At 43.5% G+C, this 20,909-nt stretch overlaps 1 protein-coding gene across 1 annotated transcript in view; it reads right to left on the minus strand.

Annotated features, from left to right (window-relative positions):
- The window catches only part of LOC106562707 (integrin alpha-11), a 141,539-nt gene that overhangs the window by 51,548 nt on the left and 69,082 nt on the right, over nt 1-20,909 (minus strand). The window contains exons 11-16 of the mRNA XM_045708429.2: nt 17,552-17,696; nt 14,574-14,722; nt 12,678-12,821; nt 5,287-5,621; nt 4,461-4,627; nt 1,789-1,928 (exon numbers count right to left, since the gene is read on the minus strand). Of these exons, the coding sequence (XP_045564385.1) occupies nt 1,789-1,928; nt 4,461-4,627; nt 5,287-5,621; nt 12,678-12,821; nt 14,574-14,722; nt 17,552-17,696 (1,080 nt within the window). The remainder of the gene's footprint in view (nt 1-1,788; nt 1,929-4,460; nt 4,628-5,286; nt 5,622-12,677; nt 12,822-14,573; nt 14,723-17,551; nt 17,697-20,909) is intronic.

A 20,909-nucleotide genomic window follows, 5' to 3' on the forward strand; every position in this document is an offset into this window, starting at 1 on the left:
TGTGGGTTCGATTCCCACGGGGGGCCAGCACAGAAAAGAAAAAAAATGTATGAAATTGTATGAAATGTATGCATTCACTACTGTAAGTCGCTCTGGATAAGAGCGTCTGCTAAATGACTAAAATGTAAAGGAAAAGAAAATGTTAGGAAAGAGAATGAAACGTTATAATGATAGGATAGAATAGGAAACGTTATAATGATAGGATAGAGTAGGAAACGTTATAATGATAGGATAGAATAGGAAACGTTATAATGATAGGATAGAATAGGAAACGTTATAATGATAGAATAGGAAACATAATGTTAGGACAGAATAGGAAACGTTATAATGTTAGGATAGAATAGGAAACGTTATAATGTTAGGATAGAATAGGAAACGTTATAATGATAGGATAGAATAGGAAACATAATATTAGGATAGAGTAGGAAACGTTATAATGATAGGATAGAGTAGGAAACGTTATAATGATAGGATAGAATAGGAAACGTTATAATGATAGGATAGAATAGGAAACGTTATAATGATAGGATAGAGTAGGAAACGTTATAATGATAGGATAGAGTAGGAAACGTTATAATGATAGGATAGAATAGGAAACGTTATAATGATAGGATAGAGTAGGAAACGTTATAATGATAGGATAGAATAGGAAACGTTATAATGATAGGATAGAATAGGAAACGTTATAATGATAGAATAGGAAACATAATGTTAGGACAGAATAGGAAACGTTATAATGTTAGGATAGAATAGGAAACGTTATAATGATAGGATAGAATAGGAAACATAATATTAGGATAGAGTAGGAAACGTTATAATGATAGAATAGGAAACGTTATAATGATAGGACAGAGTAGGAAACATAATGTTAGGACAGAATAGGAAATGTTATAAGGATAGAATAGGAAACGTTATAATGATAGGATAGAATAGGAAACGTTATAAAGATAGGATAGAATAGGAAACATAATATTAGGATAGAGTAGGAAACGTTATAATGATAGGATAGAGTAGGAAACGTTATAATGATCGGATAGAGTAGGAAACGTTATAATGATAGAATAGAATAGGAAACGTTATAATGATAGGATAGAATAGGAAACGTTATAATGATAGGATAGAGTAGGAAACGTTATAATGATCGGATAGAGTAGGAAACGTTATAATGATAGAATAGAGTAGGAAACGTTATAATGATAGGATAGAGTAGGAAACGTTATAATGATAGGATAGAGTAGGAAACGTTATAATGATAGAATAGAATAGGAAACGTTATAATGATAGGATAGAATAGGAAACGTTATAATGATAGGATAGAGTAGGAAACGTTATAATGATAGGATAGAGAAGGAAACGTTGTAATGATAGGATAGAGTAGGAAACGTTATAATGATAGGATAGAGTAGGAAACGTTATAATGATAGAATAGAATAGGAAACATTACAATGACAGGATTAAACCAGAGGCATGTATTTAGATTGTCAGGACATTGAGGTTTCTGCATTATGAATTGACCATGTTACCCCCCATTAACATTACATGGGGGAATATTTCAATATTGCTATGCAACTGAATGTCTAGAATAATATTTACAATTCTAAAAGTTGTCCCAATTATCTAAATACATGGCTCTGGATAATACCATCTCAAGTCTCTGTCTTACCTTCTGATTGGCTGTATGTAAATGTAGTCATATTGCTTCCACCTATCCAATATTCTCAGATCTACCGGATAGGTTAGAGTCTAGATGTTGATTTGGAATTCAGCTAGAGTTCAGTCAGTGCTCACCATGACATAGAAGTAGATGTGTTGACAGGTCTCCTCTCCAGAAAGCAGGGTCAGGTTTTGAAACAGCAGTTTATCAGGCTCATCCATTATGGCTCTGGGGTTGAATCGACGCTCCCCAATGGTGGTGTTGTAAGTGATAGCTAGAGAGATGAAGAAAGAGGGAGCATAACTGTTGGAAACATGTTCTATACTACAGTACTTTATTTTCTATAAAGTAAGGACCAGAAGCAGCACAGATTACATTACAAAAAATAAACTTGGACAATATCCAAGAGCCACCGTCGAGGAACTGAAACAACGTCTCAGTTGAGGACATTTGAGTGAGTGACTACTCCAGAGTTGAGAGAGTTGACTAGACCTCTTGAGCCATATGGCTTTGGAAGTGATTCATTTCCAACCCACACTGTTTAAGAGGCACGTTATTTATTGCACCGCACTTTAATAGCTTGGGGAAAATACCATAAAATCCAGAGCTAATGCACATTACCCTACTAAGCATGCCAACTGGAGAGTACACTGGTCTCCCATACCTCATACCTACTTTCTCCATTATACCATGACATTGTTACATTTCTTTCTGATTGGCTTGAAGACCATTCTAGAGTGTGCATTATTTCCCTATAACGTATGGTATATTTGCACGGTAGAATTCAATGACTATAGTTCATTCTTACATGTTCTATATTTGAGCTGCTTTTTAAAAGAAAAAGTTCAATTGATAACATTATTGGCATTGTTGAATTCAATGTTCATAATGGCAAGCTGGAACTGATGGTTTGGTTAGCTAAACTAGCAAGTCTGTTTGGTTGGTTACCACGGCAACTACTGTATCTATTAAAGTTGCTAGCTACTTCAGTGGATGTTGAACACATGCTCTTTCCATTTCCATCAGATGCTGCTTAAAGTTGAAGGCGTGTTACCTTAAGCACATTTGGAGATATCTCTTTTCTCAAAGTTTATTCTTCCTTGTACAGTCGAACACAACAGACTTGCAACACCAGCAGCAGCAGCAGCACATCTGACAGATGTTACTAGACCAGACGTGATAATGAGGGGAAATCAAATCAATGTGTTCCCACTGTTCAGTGTCCCCTAGATGTCCAACCGTCCCGACGGAGGACAAGATAACTTTCTGAAGCTTCTTCCTATTGGTTTGGCCCGTCTAACATATTTGACAAAGATGGCGGGAGGTTGGGAGGTTAACCAGAAACATCCACGCCTCAATGCCTCCTTAGCCAGCCTCCTTAGCCAGCCTCCTTAGCCTGCCTCCTTAGCCTGCCTCCTTAGCCTGCCTCCTTAGCCTGCCTCCTTAGCCAGCCTCCTTAGCCTGCCTCCTTAGCCAGCCTCCTTAGCCTGCCTCCTATAGTCCCACACAAGGGGGAAAATCTGAGCCAACAGGCCTCAACCTTTAAAACAAATTGTGACCAGGGATACCTTGTGTCAGAGCACGGGTGGGCCACTGTCGGTGATTCAACACCTCAGAGCCACGGCAACCGAAACGGTCTCCAGAGAGATTCCGGGCTCACGGCAGAAGTGTGGGGTAGCCATGTCGGGTTATCCGCAGCCTGACAACCATCAGCCTGATTATATTGCCACCATAAAAATTAAATGAGTATAGTGGACAGAATGCATACTATTCAGAGGGCAATTTACATACAGAATGCTTGGCTAATTAACAGTCAGAGGCTAGGATAATCCAGATCAGTTCTCATCAGATGTAGCAGTTGGCATAGCATGTCCGTAACCGCTCTGTAGCCTGCAGCATATGTGTTTGGCAGATGGAATGATATCCTAAACTGTCACTGATAGCGAGGAAACATTTTCCTGTGGCTCTGCTCTGGGGCAAGAAGCCATCACCCTTTCACTCAGTGAGCCAACAAAAGAGCGGTCTGACTGACTCAACAACAACCAAGCAGAGACATTGAGCAATACACGTTTGGATCATGATTTCAACTATGAATCTCTGAACTGCATTACTTCTAGTGCTTACTTGATCCTTAGCCAATGTGTAGCAGGCTTGGAAAGGCTAAGCTTTGCTCTAAACATAGCCTTTCCAAGCCTGTTCTAAGCTTTGCTCTAAACATAGAACAGGCTTGGAAAGGCTAAGCTTTGCTCTAAACATAGAACAGGCTTGGAAAGGCTAAGCTTTGCTCTAAACATAGAACAGGCTTGGAAAGGCTAAGCTTTGCTCTAAACATAGAACAGGCTTGGAAAGGCTAAGCTTTGCTCTAAACATAGAACAGGCTTGGAAAGGCTAAGCTTTGCTCTAAACATAGAATAGTAGGAGATCAACTGTAGAGTTAATCAAGATGTCAGTTTTGCCTGAAAGACAATGAGGTCCTCTGTTGACTGTACAGTGAAGGAACAACAGTGAATAAACTTCTTCCTGAATAGAAAAAAGGCTTTGTGGCTCCACTGGGCTATTACATCTACTAAGATGAATCCAGTTTTATTTGTTTAGTTCTCATCCCCATAAAATCTGTAAGCAGTGGGCGGCTTAAACAGAACCCATATTATCAGAAGTGCAGAGAAAGAGTTCAGCAACATCAGCAATATCTCAAGGTAGTTGGAGTCAATCTGACATATTTTGCACTGAAGCTATAATCAGTAGAAGGATGCAGGCTACATTATAGTCTATAACGTGACTTAATTGGCCACTTTTGAACACTCACCCACTTCCTGTGTAGGAGGTATGGCTGTCCGGGCGGTGACGTTTAGACACACTACGGCTGACATGCAGGTCACGTCCTTGCCTCCCCTCTCACAGTCCTTCACAAAGATGTTGATCTTGCTGGGTTCAAACCTGATGTTGGCGTGAATTCGGACGACACTGCGAGACCTGCAGATGAACCATACACAGTGTTATGATCATAAATGTGGTTGATTATATGCTCCACATACATACAGTACCAGAGAAAGAGTAGAACACTTGTTAATATCTAAGTTACCTAGCAGAGAAACAGTAGAACACTTGTTAATATCTAAGTTACCTACCATAGAAACAGTAGAACACTTGTTAATATCTAAATGACCTAGCAGAGAAACAGTAGAACACTTGTTAATATCTAGGTTACCTAGCAGAGGAACAGTAGAACACTTGTTAATATCTAGGTTACCTACCATAGAAACAGTAGAACACTTGTTAATATCTAAATGACCTACCATAGAAACAGTAGAACACTTGTTAATATCTAAATGACCTACCATAGAAACAGTAGAACACTTGTTAATATCTAAATGACCTACCATAGAAACAGTAGAACACTTGTTAATATCTAAATGACCTACCATAGAAACAGTAGAACACTTGTTAATATCTAAATGACCTACCATAGAAACAGTAGAACACTTGTTAATATCTAAATGACCTAGCAGAGAAACAGTAGAACACTTGTTAATATCTAAATGACCTACCATAGAAACAGTAGAACACTTGTTAATATCTAAATGACCTACCATAGAAACAGTAGAACACTTGTTAATATCTAAATGACCTACCATAGAAGCACGGCTGCCCCCAGGGAGCCCACGGCCAAGTCCACCAGGCCATCCTCGTCCATGTCCATACTGCCATGGATACTACGGCCAAAGTAGCGCAGGCCACTGGCCATGTCTATCGCAGCTATCCTCTGTTTGTATTTACGCAGAATCCTGTTGCGTTGGCTGAAGAAGACGTAGATAGCTCCTCTATGGTCATCCTCCAGCGGGGCCCCCACCACCATGTCGTTGAAGCCGTCCCCGTTCAGGTCAGGGACCGGGGCCAGCGAGGAGCCGAACCGAGCGTTCTGACCACGGTCCTGGATCTCCAACGCTCCCTCCAGGACGAAACGATTCTGAGAAGGAAATAGGATAGGATGATGTCATTTTGGAATATTTCTGCTACATGGGATAGAGGGTACTGTAGGTAAAGGTTGTATCATGGAATATTTCTGCTACATGGGATAGAGTGTACTGTAGGTAAAGGTTGTATCATGGAATATTTCTGCTACATGGGATAGAGTGTACTGTAGGTAAAGGTTGTATCATGGAATATTTCTGCTACATGGGATAGAGGGTACTGTAGGTAAAGGTTGTATCATGGAATATTTCTGCTACATGGGATAGAGGGTACTGTAGGTAAAGGTTGTATCATGGAATATTTCTGCTACATGGGATAGAGTGTACTGTAGGTAAAGGTTGTATCATGGAATATTTCTGCTACATGGGATAGAGGGTACTGTAGGTAAAGGTTGTATCATGGAATATTTCTGCTACATGGGATAGAGGGTACTGTAGGTAAAGGTTGTATCATGGAATATTTCTGCTACATGGGATAGAGGGTACTGTAGGTAAAGGTTGTATCATGGAATATTTCTGCTACATGGGATAGAGGGTACTGTAGGTAAAGGTTGTATCATGGAATATTTCTGCTACATGGGATAGAGGGTACTGTAGGTAAAGGTTGTATCATGGAATATTTCTGCTACATGGGATAGAGGGTACTGTAGGTAAAGGTTGTATCATGGAATATTTCTGCTACATGGGATAGAGGGTACTGTAGGTAAAGGTTGTATCATGGAATATTTCTGCTACATGGGATAGAGGGTACTGTAGGTAAAGGTTGTATCATGGAATATTTCTGCTACATGGGATAGAGGGTACTGTAGGTAAAGGTTGTATCATGGAATATTTCTGCTACATGGGATAGAGGGTACTGTAGGTAAAGGTTGTATCATGGAATATTTCTGCTACATGGGATAGAGGGTACTGTAGGTAAAGGTTGTATCATGGAATATTTCTGCTACATGGGATAGAGGGTACTGTAGGTAAAGGTTGTATCATGGAATATTTCTGCTACATGGGATAGAGGGTACTGTAGGTAAAGGTTGTATCATGGAATATTTCTGCTACATGGGATAGAGGGTACTGTAGGTAAAGGTTGTATCATGGAATATTTCTGCTACATGGGATAGAGGGTACTGTAGGTAAAGGTTGTATCATGGAATATTTCTGCTACATGGGATAGAGGGTACTGTAGGTAAAGGTTGTATCATGGAATATTTCTGCTACATGGGATAGAGGGTACTGTAGGTAAAGGTTGTATCATGGAATATTTCTGCTACATGGGATAGAGGGTACTGTAGGTAAAGGTTGTATCATGGAATATTTCTGCTACATGGGATAGAGGGTACTGTAGGTAAAGGTTGTATCATGGAATATTTCTGCTACATGGGATAGAGGGTACTGTAGGTAAAGGTTGTATCATGGAATATTTCTGCTACATGGGATAGAGGGTACTGTAGGTAAAGGTTGTATCATGGAATATTTCTGCTACATGGGATAGAGGGTACTGTAGGTAAAGGTTGTATCATGGAATATTTCTGCTACATGGGATAGAGGGTACTGTAGGTAAAGGTTGTATCATGGAATATTTCTGCTACATGGGATAGAGGGTACTGTAGGTAAAGGTTGTATCATGGAATATTTCTGCTACATGGGATAGAGGGTACTGTAGGTAAAGGTTGTATCATGGAATATTTCTGCTACATGGGATAGAGGGTACTGTAGGTAAAGGTTGTATCATGGAATATTTCTGCTACATGGGATAGAGGGTACTGTAGGTAAAGGTTGTATCATGGAATATTTCTGCTACATGGGATAGAGGGTACTGTAGGTAAAGGTTGTGTCATGGAATATTTCTGCTACATGGGATAGAGGGTACTGTAGGTAAAGGTTGTATCATGGAATATTTCTGCTACATGGGATAGAGGGTACTGTAGGTAAAGGTTGTATCATGGAATATTTCTGCTACATGGGATAGAGGGTACTGTAGGTAAAGGTTGTATCATGGAATATTTCTGCTACATGGGATAGAGGGTACTGTAGGTAAAGGTTGTGTCATGGAATATTTCTGCTACATGGGATAGAGGGTACTGTAGGTAAAGGTTGTGTCATGGAATATTTCTGCTACATGGGATAGAGGGTACTGTAGGTAAAGGTTGTGTCATGGAATATTTCTGCTACATGGGATAGAGGGTACTGTAGGTAAAGGTTGTATCATGGAATATTTCTGCTACATGGGATAGAGGGTACTGTAGGTAAAGGTTGTATCATGGAATATTTCTGCTACATGGGATAGAGGGTACTGTAGGTAAAGGTTGTATCATGGAATATTTCTGCTACATGGGATAGAGGGTACTGTAGGTAAAGGTTGTATCATGGAATATTTCTGCTACATGGGATAGAGGGTACTGTAGGTAAAGGTTGTATCATGGAATATTTCTGCTACATGGGATAGAGGGTACTGTAGGTAAAGGTTGTATCATGGAATATTTCTGCTACATGGGATAGAGGGTACTGTAGGTAAAGGTTGTATCATGGAATATTTCTGCTACATGGGATAGAGGGTACTGTAGGTAAAGGTTGTATCATGGAATATTTCTGCTACATGGGATAGAGGGTACTGTAGGTAAAGGTTGTATCATGGAATATTTCTGCTACATGGGATAGAGGGTACTGTAGGTAAAGGTTGTATCATGGAATATTTCTGCTACATGGGATAGAGGGTACTGTAGGTAAAGGTTGTATCATGGAATATTTCTGCTACATGGGATAGAGGGTACTGTAGGTAAAGGTTGTATCATGGAATATTTCTGCTACATGGGATAGAGGTTACTGTAGGTAAAGGTTGTATCATGGAATATTTCTGCTACATGGGATAGAGGGTACTGTAGGTAAAGGTTGTATCATGGAATATTTCTGCTACATGGGATAGAGGGTACTGTAGGTAAAGGTTGTATCATGGAATATTTCTGCTACATGGGATAGAGGGTACTGTAGGTAAAGGTTGTATCATGGAATATTTCTGCTACATGGGATAGAGGGTACTGTAGGTAAAGGTTGTATCATGGAATATTTCTGCTACATGGGATAGAGGGTACTGTAGGTAAAGGTTGTATCATGGAATATTTCTGCTACATGGGATAGAGGGTACTGTAGGTAAAGGTTGTATCATGGAATATTTCTGCTACATGGGATAGAGGGTACTGTAGGTAAAGGTTGTATCATGGAATATTTCTGCTACATGGGATAGAGGGTACTGTAGGTAAAGGTTGTATCATGGAATATTTCTGCTACATGGGATAGAGGGTACTGTAGGTAAAGGTTGTATCATGGAATATTTCTGCTACATGGGATAGAGGGTACTGTAGGTAAAGGTTGTATCATGGAATATTTCTGCTACATGGGATAGAGGGTACTGTAGGTAAAGGTTGTATCATGGAATATTTCTGCTACATGGGATAGAGGGTACTGTAGGTAAAGGTTGTATCATGGAATATTTCTGCTACATGGGATAGAGGGTACTGTAGGTAAAGGTTGTATCATGGAATATTTCTGCTACATGGGATAGAGGGTACTGTAGGTAAAGGTTGTATCATGGAATATTTCTGCTACATGGGATAGAGGGTACTGTAGGTAAAGGTTGTATCATGGAATATTTCTGCTACATGGGATAGAGGGTACTGTAGGTAAAGGTTGTATCATGGAATATTTCTGCTACATGGGATAGAGGGTACTGTAGGTAAAGGTTGTATCATGGAATATTTCTGCTACATGGGATAGAGGGTACTGTAGGTAAAGGTTGTATCATGGAATATTTCTGCTACATGGGATAGAGGGTACTGTAGGTAAAGGTTGTATCATGGAATATTTCTGCTACATGGGATAGAGGGTACTGTAGGTAAAGGTTGTATCATGGAATATTTCTGCTACATGGGATAGAGGGTACTGTAGGTAAAGGTTGTGTCATGGAATATTTCTGCTACATGGGATAGAGGGTACTGTAGGTAAAGGTTGTGTCATGGAATATTTCTGCTACATGGGATAGAGGGTACTGTAGGTAAAGGTTGTATCATGGAATATTTCTGCTACATGGGATAGAGGGTACTGTAGGTAAAGGTTGTATCATGGAATATTTCTGCTACATGGGATAGAGGGTACTGTAGGTAAAGGTTGTATCATGGAATATTTCTGCTACATGGGATAGAGGGTACTGTAGGTAAAGGTTGTATCATGGAATATTTCTGCTACATGGGATAGAGGGTACTGTAGGTAAAGGTTGTATCATGGAATATTTCTGCTACATGGGATAGAGGGTACTGTAGGTAAAGGTTGTATCATGGAATATTTCTGCTACATGGGATAGAGGGTACTGTAGGTAAAGGTTGTATCATGGAATATTTCTGCTACATGGGATAGAGGGTACTGTAGGTAAAGGTTGTATCATGGAATATTTCTGCTACATGGGATAGAGGGTACTGTAGGTAAAGGTTGTATCATGGAATATTTCTGCTACATGGGATAGAGGGTACTGTAGGTAAAGGTTGTATCATGGAATATTTCTGCTACATGGGATAGAGGGTACTGTAGGTAAAGGTTGTGTCATGTGCATGTCTATTCAACTATGTATTTGCCAATGTTTCTCCTATTGGTTGGTGGAATTCTCTTTGTTACTCTGTACTTAAAGAGTCCTTTGTTAAGAAAAACCTTGAAAAACATATGCACAAAGGGAATCCATCAAAAACAGATGTAGTGGCTAAGGAACTGAAGTTAAGTTATAAATCTGTTATCTCCTGTGCTGCGGCCGGGTAGCCCCACCCCCCAGGCTTCTGGGATATCTCAGTCATCCATCGATGATCTCCCTCAAATGGACAGCCCTCCATTTATTTACACAACTCAATGAAACATAGAGACATTGTTGTCTTAAACTTTCCCCTTCAATCTTTACAGAAGCTTTCATTTGTTATTCCAAATTCATTTAGGAAAGTAAACAAAACAAAACAAAAGTAACGAACAAACAATAACTGGGGAGTTTGAGTTTTGAATTTGAAATCAACTGAAAACCTCAAGCCACATTGTTTTCGCTCACACAAGAGGAAGGATCTACCCATTTTCTATCCCAAGGGGGAAATATGATTTCCCAAAAACATTGTCAACATCAGGGATGGGTGATTCATCCGAGTGTCACATGATCAAAGGCAATCAAGGCTTCTGGATGTTTCTTTAGGGATGTTTCTGGGGAACTTTGAGTATTCACAGTGGGTGGAAAGTCAGTCGGAAAATATCTGTACCTTTGAATAGAATTAGGTTTCCCCTCAGTCTGGAAAAAGGTACAATCCCTCAGCATTAAGAAAGTATAGGAGCCAAGTATTTTAGGCCGTCATCAGCCATGCACGTTATCACTCTCCAGGCTGTCTCATCTTTCTCCCTAATCTACAGCCTATGGACGGCTGGAACCTCAGATCACTTGTTTTTTTTCAGTTGTCTTTTTAAAGGAAAGAGGAGGACAGGGTGCCGTGCTACACACACTTGTGTAGTCACCAGGGTTGTGTGTGTGTGTGTGTGTGTGTGTGTGTGTGTGTGTGTGTGTGTGTGTGTGTGTGTGTGTGTGTGTGTGTGTGTGTGTGTGTGTATGTGTGTGTGTGTGTGTGTGTGTGTGTGTGTGTGTGTGTGTGTGTGTGTGTGTGTGTGTGTGTGTGTGTGGGGAACATTTGAAACATATGGAGATTTGTGGTGAAGTGGTGAGACCATCACAGTCATTCCACAGTGGCCTATGGGGGCTTATTGGTAGAATGGAAGGCCACCTCTCTGTCACACACAACACCCCTTTTGTGTCCTTAGTTGGAGGATCCCTTGTCTTTTTTTCTTGTTTGGGGAACCCTAATGATCAAGCCCCTATCAGTCCACAGGTCCCCCTCATGAGAGAGAGAGAGCGAGAGAGAGAGAGACACACACACACACCGAGCGAGAGAGAGACACACACACACACCGAGCGAGAGAGAGACACACACACACACCGAGCAAGAGAGAGACACACACACACACCGAGCGAGAGAGAGACACACACACACACCGAGCGAGAGAGAGACACACACACACACCGAGCAAGAGAGAGACACACACACACACCGAGCGAGAGAGAGACACACACACACACCGAGCGAGAGAGAGACACACACACACACCGAGCAAGAGAGAGACACACACACACACCGAGCGAGAGAGAGACACAGAGAGAGAGTCTCAAAACTACAGGAATTCCTCTGCAGTCATTTCCACCTATTAAGAAGCCCCCTTTCTTCTCCAAATAACAGGCTGTTAATTCAGTTTGAGTTCACGGTGCACTTGTACACCAACCAACGAAGACTCTAATGAAGACGGCATGCTGGCGCAGGGAGGGAGGCTGTTCATTTCATCTGTGTGACGGCAGGTGCCCAATGTCTGGTAGACTGTTGATGTTGTACCAGTGGGTTAACTACCCCTATTCAAGGCTCTGGAAGGTCTGGTAGACTGTTGATGTTGTACCAGTGGGTTAACTACCCCTAATCAAGGCTCTGGAAGGTCTGGTAGACTGTTGATGTTGTACCAGTGGGTTAACTACCCCTAATCAAGGCTCTGGAAGGTCTGGTAGACTGTTGATGTTGTACCAGTGGGTTAACTACCCCTAATCAAGGCTCTGGAAGGTCTGGTAGACTGTTGATGTTGTACCAGTGGGTTAACTACCCCTAATCAAGGCTCTGGAAGGTCTGGTAGACTGTTGATGTTGTACCAGTGGGTTAACTACCCCTAATCAAGGCTCTGGAAGGTCTGGTCTCTGGTCTGGTCTGATGTGTTATAATGTAAATACAAGGCATAGGGATAGTTTGGCTCTATGTGTCCTGGTCGAGGTGTTTCTGTGCTGACCTGGTTTTAAGTGTGTTTGGTAACGCGATCTGGGGCGTGTGTGTAAGTGAGTGTGTATGTGTGTGCACACGAGTGTGACGTGTGTGTGTGTGTGAGCATTCGTACATCTGTGTGTGCGTGTGTGTATGTGTGTGTGTGTGTGTGTGTGTGTGTGCATGCCCACCCACCAGCTCAGTCACTCTGTAGATGTACACCTTGCCCTTCTCCCAGCCTCCACTGAAGAACATGGGCGCTGCCACCAGTAGGTTGTCTGTTACTCCGTCACCATCTATATCCACCGGGGAGATCTCACTCCCATAGTACGACCCAATCTGAAATATAACCACACAATCAACACCCTGGATCAACAACAATAATAGAATCGTCTGGTTATTTAGCAGACACTTTTATCCAGAGTAAACACATAGTGTATTTCATACCCAGTAGATGTGGCCCATGTGGGAATCGAACCCATTACTCCAGCTGACACATCAGGCTCTAAAAGCACCATGCTAACCAACTGAGATCATTACGATCCCCACAATCATCACGTCCTTCACATGTCCTTCACCACATCCTTCACACGTCCTTCACACATTTCACACGTCCTTCACACGTTTCTGTCACGCCCTGACCTGAGAGAGCCGTTTTTCTCTGTTTACTTAGGTCAGGGTGTGATATGGGGTGGGCATTCTATGTATTTTATTTCTATGTTTTAGCCAGGTATGGTTTCCAATCAGAGGCAGCTGTCTATCGTTGTCTCTGATTGGGAACCATACTTAGGCAGCCCTTTTTCCCTCCTTGAGTTGTGGGATCTTGTTTTTGTGCAGCTGCCTTTGAGCAGCCCCAGAACGTCACGTTTCTTTCTGTTTATCCTGTTTATTGTTTTGTTCGGTTTTCACTTCTAAATAAAGGATGTGGAATTAACGGCACGCTGCGCCTTGGCTTATTTATGACAGGGAGTTCGAGGACAATGATCGTGACACCTTCACACGTCCTTCACACATCCTTCACCACGTCCTTCACATGTCCTTCACACGTCCTTCACACATCCATCACATATCCTTCACACGTCCTTCACACGTCCTTCACCGCATCCTTCACACGTCTTTCACCACATCATTAAAAACCCCCAGCAAACGTCATTAGCGTTCATTAGCATAGCATTCCAGTCATCATCATCGTTCAGGTAACAGACCCAGATGTTTCCCCATAGAGGCTAATTGGCTCCGCAAAACAACCCAGCCTTTTATCTCAATGCAACAACCAGACCTGGGTTCAGATGCCATTTGAACTTTTCAAATACGTTTAACATTTTCTTTAGCCTATCTGGGCTGCCAATGATTTACACTTTTGGAACTATTCCATTGGTTCCATTGCATCAGGCGAGCTCAGTCTAGCCCAGCTATAGTCTTTAAAATTATGTCAAATAGTATTTGAACCCAGGTCTGTTCCTCTCAATGAGTGTTCTTATGGATCTCGCTGCCTCTTCTGTCTTTAGTATCCTCTTAGCTGGTGTTGTTTACTGAAGCTGGAAGCTTGTTTTTCTATTTTTATTCACTATGTAGATTTGGAATGTGTGTGTTTTGAATTAAGGGGAATGGGATGGGAAACACATGGGAACTGTGTAATGTTGTTGGCAACATGGGGGCGTGGGAAGGCTGTCTAGACTCCATTTGTCCCAGGTCTTGGAACTACCAGTAGTGCAGACTATCATGGATGCTGTGTCCTGGCTGGGTTGCCAGATTGACAAAAGGACTGGAAGGACTACTGTCATGGTGGACTCAGATGGTGATGGGCGAGCCAGATTGAGAAGGGTCCATGTGGGGTCCATGAGCATAAGAGACTATCAGGGTCTTGGATGGTCTTCATATGTCTTTTAAAGAGAGAGTAATGGCAGTGGAAGTGTGTGCTACACCACTGTGTAACTGTTCAGTTTATGGTTGGAGTTTAGGACTTGGGTTGTGGTTCAGGATAGTGTTGTGGCAAACAAAACACATGATTGTGTCATTCAAATAGGTGGTAGACATGTCTTAGGGTCCCAGTTAAAAAGAGAGTTTGGGAAGCCCAGTTGTTGAGTCTACCTGTTGTCCTTTGAGGGAGTGCAGGATGGTGAGGTTACCAGTGTTCTTCAGGGTGAAGATGATGACCTTGCCAGTATGGTTGAACCGCGGTGCCCCTGCCACATACAGCCGACCGTTCCTGGCCGACACCACCGATGTTACTGTGTAACCTGACACACACACACACACACACACACACACACACACACACACACACACACACACACACACACACACACACACACACACACACACACACACACACACACACACACACACACACACACACACACACACACACACACACACACACACACACACACACACACACACACACACACACACACACACACACACACACACACACACACACACACACACACACACACACACACACACACACACACACACACACACACACACACACACACACCACACACACACACACACACACACACACACACACACACACACACACACACACACACACACACACACACACACACACACACACACACCACACACACACACACACACACACACACACACACACACACACACACACACACACACACACACCACACACACACACACACACACACACACACACACACACACACACACACACACACACACACACACACACACACACACACACACACACACACACACACACACACACACACACACACACACACACACACACACACACACACACACACACACACACACACACACACACACACACACACAGCCTTGATTCAATCATTACTGAAACCCAGAGTATTCACTAAACCCAGTGAAAGAGGATTGTCATAATTGCTAAATCAGCCTGAAGTTCTCCTATCTGTCACAGCTTCACTTTGTGTTGACCTCCTATGTTCACCTTAGATTGCCCAGTTGTCTTGAACTGTTTCCACAGCTTCTTTCTCCCTGGAGCACAAAGCCTGTTCCTTATATAATATCTGGGAAGAATGTCAGCTAGTTGTTACGGTGTGTGGTGAAACCCACTCTCTCTCTGCACAACATCACCATCAAATGGGCCAAATAAAGGCATACCAATGTGTGTGTGTCTGTGTGTTCACCATAGGCCACTGTAATTCCTCTGGTTGGGTTGTATGAACTGCATGAGCCAGAACTGATTTATAAAAAGCAACTATCCTATCGGCTTCGTTTAGAAACAAAGTTCAATGGCCTGCATTGAACCACACTGACTCACTTGTGAAGCCAAGTCTCTCTCTCTCTCTCTCTCTCTAGCTCTCTCTCTCTCTCTCTCTCTCTCTCTCTCTCTCTCTCTCTCTCTCTGTCTCTTGCTCTCTCTCTGTCTCTGTCTCTCGCTCTGTCTCTGTCTCTCCCTCTGTCTCTCTCTGTCTCTCTGTCTCTCTTTCTCTCTCTCTGTCTCTCTTTGTCTCTCTCTCTTTGTCTCTCTTTGTCTCTCTGTGTCTCTGTGTCTCTCTCTGTGTCTCTCACTGTGTCTCTCTCTCACTCTGTTTCTCTCTCACTCGGTTTCTCTCTCACTCTGTTTCTCTCTCACTCGGTTTCTCTCTCACTCTGTTTCTCTCTCACTCTGTCTCTCTCACTCTGTGTCTCTCTCACTCTGTCTCTCTCTCACTCTGTCTCTCTCTGTCTCTCTCACTCTGTGTCTCTCTCACTGTGTCTCTCTCACTCTGTCTCTCTCTGTCTCTCTCTCTGTCTATCTCTCTCTCACTCTCTCGTATGAGGACGGTAATCCTTTCTGTGTCTGTCTGCATCTCTCCCTTCTCCCTCTTCTCTCTATCTCCTTCTTCTCTCTGTCTTCCTCCTCCCCATTTCCCCACCCCTCTGTCAGTGAGCATGTCCAGACCCATGCCTCTGCCCTATATTCCTAATGAGGCTGGAATGGCTTCCGTGGGCAGGCATGCAGGCCAGCCAGCAGCTGATGGGAAAAGCAGAGGGCCTTACAGGCAGGAGGAGTGGAGTGGGACGGGGTGGGATGAGGTGCAGTGTGATGGGGTGCAGTGGGAAGCGGTGGAGCAGTGGGAAGCGGTGGAGCAGTGGAGTGGTTTATAGAGAGGGCTGCAGCGAGGCCTGGTGCTAAACCACTGTGCCTGCCTCATGTCTATCCAGAGAGAGAGAAGGAGCGGGATAGATGGAAGATGAGGATAGGGAGAAAGAGAAAGCAAGGGAGAGAGTGAGAGCGAGAGAGTGAGAGTGAGAGAGAGCGAGAGAGAGCGTGAGAGTGAGAGAGAGTGAGAGTGAGAGAGAGTGAGGGAGAGTGAGTGAGAGAGAGTGAGAGAAAGAGTGAGAGAGAGAGAGAGAGCGAGAGAGAGAGAGAGAGCGAGAGAGAGAGATGGGTGAGAAAGCAAAAGAGATGGAGGAGATGAGATGGGTGAACAGTAGACTGTAGAGTCAGTAAAGGTGAAGAGAGAGAGAGGAGATGGGTGAACAGTAGACTGTAGAGTCAGTAAAGGTGAAGAGAGAGAGAGGAGATGGGTGAACAGTAGACTGTAGAGTCAGTAAAGGTGAAGAGAGAGAGAGGAGATGGGTGAACAGTAGACTGTAGAGTCAGTAAAGGTGAAGAGAGAGAGAGGAGATGGGTGAACAGTAGACTGTAGAGACAGTAAAGGTGAAGAGAGAGGAGATGAGTGACAGAGAGAGGATGAGTGACAGAGAGAGGATGAGGGACAGAGAGAGGATGAGGGACAGAGAGAGGATGAGGGACAGAGAGAGGATGAGGGACAGAGGGAGGATGAAGGACAGAGAGAGGACAGAGAGAGGATGAATGACAGAGAGAGGATGAATGACAGAGAGAGGATGAAGGACAGAGAGAGGATGAAGGACAGAGAGAGGATGAAGGACAGAGAGAGGATGAAGGACAGAGAGAGGATGAAGGACAGAGAGAGGATGAAGGACAGAGAGAGGATGAAGGGCAGAGAGAGGATCAGGGGGAGGAGTCTATAGATCTACCCAAACCAAACACCTCTGTGACCAATCCTTTAGATCGTCAATTCCTCCCTCACCTAGGTAGGCGCCATGGTTCTTCAGCTCCTCTGGGAATTCCTGTGAGTAGGAGGACTTGGGTGGAACCACCTTCCCCTGTCGTGTCTCCTTCAGGACGGCTCCATTCCAATCGTAGGCCCCCGGTGCCCCCACCAGGATCCCATCCTTTAGGGACAGTTTGGAGACAGGCACTTAGTGTGAACATAAAAACATATTGTGACATTAAGTGTGTGTGTGTGTGTGTGTGTGTGTGTGTGTGTGTGTGTGTGTGTGTGTGTGTGTGTGTGTGTGTGTGTGTGTGTGTGTGTGTGTGTGTGTGTGTGTGTGTGTGTGTGTGTGTGTGTGTGTGTGTGTGTGTGTGTGTGTGTGCGCGCGTGCATGTATTGCTATTGGTTCAGCAGGCAATGATGGTAAAATGGAGAAGGTGATGAGTACACAGGTTGATGATGATGATAAACAAATCCTTTCTCTCTAAATCAAATCATCCTTCCTCCCAGGCTACAATCCCCAGCCTCCCTCTAGTCCCCAGACTCCAGCAAGGATTTTTTTGCAGAAACTTTAAGAGTTTGATGACCGTTCACGAGTTCTGCCAACAATAGCTTAATAAACAATAAATCAGTCACAACATAAGTCTGCCTACCCACATTCATTATATGTTCCTTCACTCTCCTCCCAAACTGATTTAAAAGCCATTGGAGACATTTGAGAGGATCATAAGTTAAGCCTGCATGGATCCTCCAAATGATTACAGCGTTAGCGAAACGCTCTCTCTCTCACACACAAACACGTGTTCCATCACCTGTATGCACCACACAAACACGTGTTCCATCACCTGTATGCACCACACAAACACGTGTTCCATCACCTGTATGCACCACACAAACACGTCTTCCATCACCTGTATGCACCACACAAACACGTGTTCCATCACCTGTATGCACCACACAAACACGTGTTCCATCACCTGTATGCACCACACAAACACGTGTTCCATCACCTGTATGCACCACACAAACACGTGTTCCATCACCTGTATGCACCACACAAACACGTGTTCCATCACCTGTATGCACCACACAAACACGTGTTCCATCACCTGTATGCACCACACAAACACATGTTCCATCACCTGTATGCACCACACAAACACGTGTTCCATCACCTGTATGCACCACACAAACACGTGTTCCATCACCTGTATGCACCACACAAACACGTGTTCCATCACCTGTATGCACCACACAAAGTAATATGAAAGAATGTTGATGAGAAACGTTACAGGTTCATCATTATAATACGTTATAGTAGGGGCATTTTTGGGTCTGGGTCATCAAAAAAGGACAAAACACTGTCACCAGTAACCAACCAGTAACCAACCAGTAACCAACCAGTAACCAACCTGTAACCAACCAGTAACCAACCAGTAACCAACCAGTAACCAACCAGTAACCAACCACTAACCAACCTGTAACCAACCTGTAACCAACCAGTAACCAGTAACCACACGGGAGAAGAAGATAGCATATGGGCTGACGGTGGACATTTGTTCATCCTACTTTGAATATATGTCAGTTTTATAATTACAGTGTTCACCGAGGCTAATCTAGTCCCTCCTCTGCCACGCATAATATGCAGACGGAACATTTTCCAACGGTTAGCTACCAGTTAGGATACAACTGACGGAACACTCTTGGACTACTTCTCGCCCACTTCCTGGGACATGGAATCGTCTAGCTCACTGAGTGACTGATTCACAGACTGATCCTATGTCAGTTTCTGACAGCTGTGGGGTGCTAGACTCTGTGGATATCTGTTTTGGTGGTGGTGCACACTGTTTCCATGCTGATGTAGCTCCAAATAATCCCCACTATACACCTCTTCAGGCTTGTTGAGATCTGAATATCTACAATAAAGACTACCTGGAACATGTCCATTCTCATCGTCCAACCTGCGGCCATTTACACACAACTGGGTGTGAAACAATGCCTTATATCTGGGAATCCCTTTTCAACATTATTACTCTGAGTTAGAGCTCTAGCTAGCTGGACTGCATTGGAGAATAGAACGTCTGGGTATGTAGGACTTGAGCAGAATCAAGCTGGCACACTCCACATTCAACAAAACCATCTGGTCTTTTGGGACAGTTTTCTCCTTCATTAAGGCTCTCGAAGTCTTTCCAATAAGTTATCCTACTCTCAACACTCGGGTTGAGTTTTTTGAGAAAGCGCTATCCCTGGAATCCACCCTTCTGGAGTACGGAATTTCCAGCCATCCCTGTCACCCAGCTGCAGTTTCCCTATTTATTGTTTTAAGAAAAAGGGATATATTTATTGTTCCCTAGTCAGGTTGTGCTTCAACTGAGGTGTGGAACTGGAAAATCAAAGCTATTGCATCAGCAAACCTGAATCTGGGACGCAGATGGGGAGAGTAAAGAAAGAAAAAAAATGAAGACTGGTACATGGGGGAGGATGGTGATGTCAGCTACAGTAGAGAACAGGAAGACTGGTACATGGGGGAGGATGGTGATGTCAGCTACAGTAGAAAACAGGAAGACTGGTACATGGGGGAGGATGGTGATGTCAGCTACAGTAGAGAACAGGAAGACTGGTACATGGGGGAGGATGGTGATGTCAACTACAGTAGAGAACAGGAAGACTGGTACATGGGGGAGGATGGTGATGTCAGCTACAGTAGAGAACAGGAAGACTGGTACATGGGGGAGGATGGGGATGTCAGCTACAGTAGAAAACAGGAAGACTGGTACATGGGGGAGGATGGTGATGTCAGCTACAGTAGAGAACAGGAAGACTGGTACATGGGGGAGGATGGTGATGTCAGCTACAGTAGAAAACAGGAAGACTGGTACATGGGGGAGGATGGTGATGTCAGCTACAGTAGAGAACAGGAAGACTGGTAAATGGGGGAGGATGGTGATGTCAGCTACAGTAGAGAACAGGAAGACTGGTACATGGGGGAGAATGGTGATGTCAGCTACAGTTGAAAACAGTAGAAAACAGGAAGACTGGTACATGGGGGAGGATGGTGATGTCAGCTACAGTAGAGAACAGGAAGACTGGTACATGGGGGAGGATGGTGATGTCAGCTACAGTAGAGAACAGGAAGACTGGTACATGGGGGAGGATGGTGATGTCAGCTACAGTAGAGAACAGGAAGACTGGTACATGGGGGAGGATGGTGATGTCAGCTACAGTAGAAAACAGGAAGACTGGTACATGGGGGAGGATGGTGATGTCAGCTACAGTAGAGAACAGGAAGACTGGTACATGGGGGAGGATGGTGATGTCAGCTACAGTAGAGAACAGGAACACTGGTACATGGGGGAGGATGGTGATGTCAGCTACGGTAGAGAACAGGAAG

This window comes from Salmo salar, chromosome 26 (genome assembly GCF_965601325.2).
Source record: "Salmo salar chromosome 26, fSalSal1, whole genome shotgun sequence".
NCBI lineage: Eukaryota > Metazoa > Chordata > Actinopteri > Salmoniformes > Salmonidae > Salmo > Salmo salar.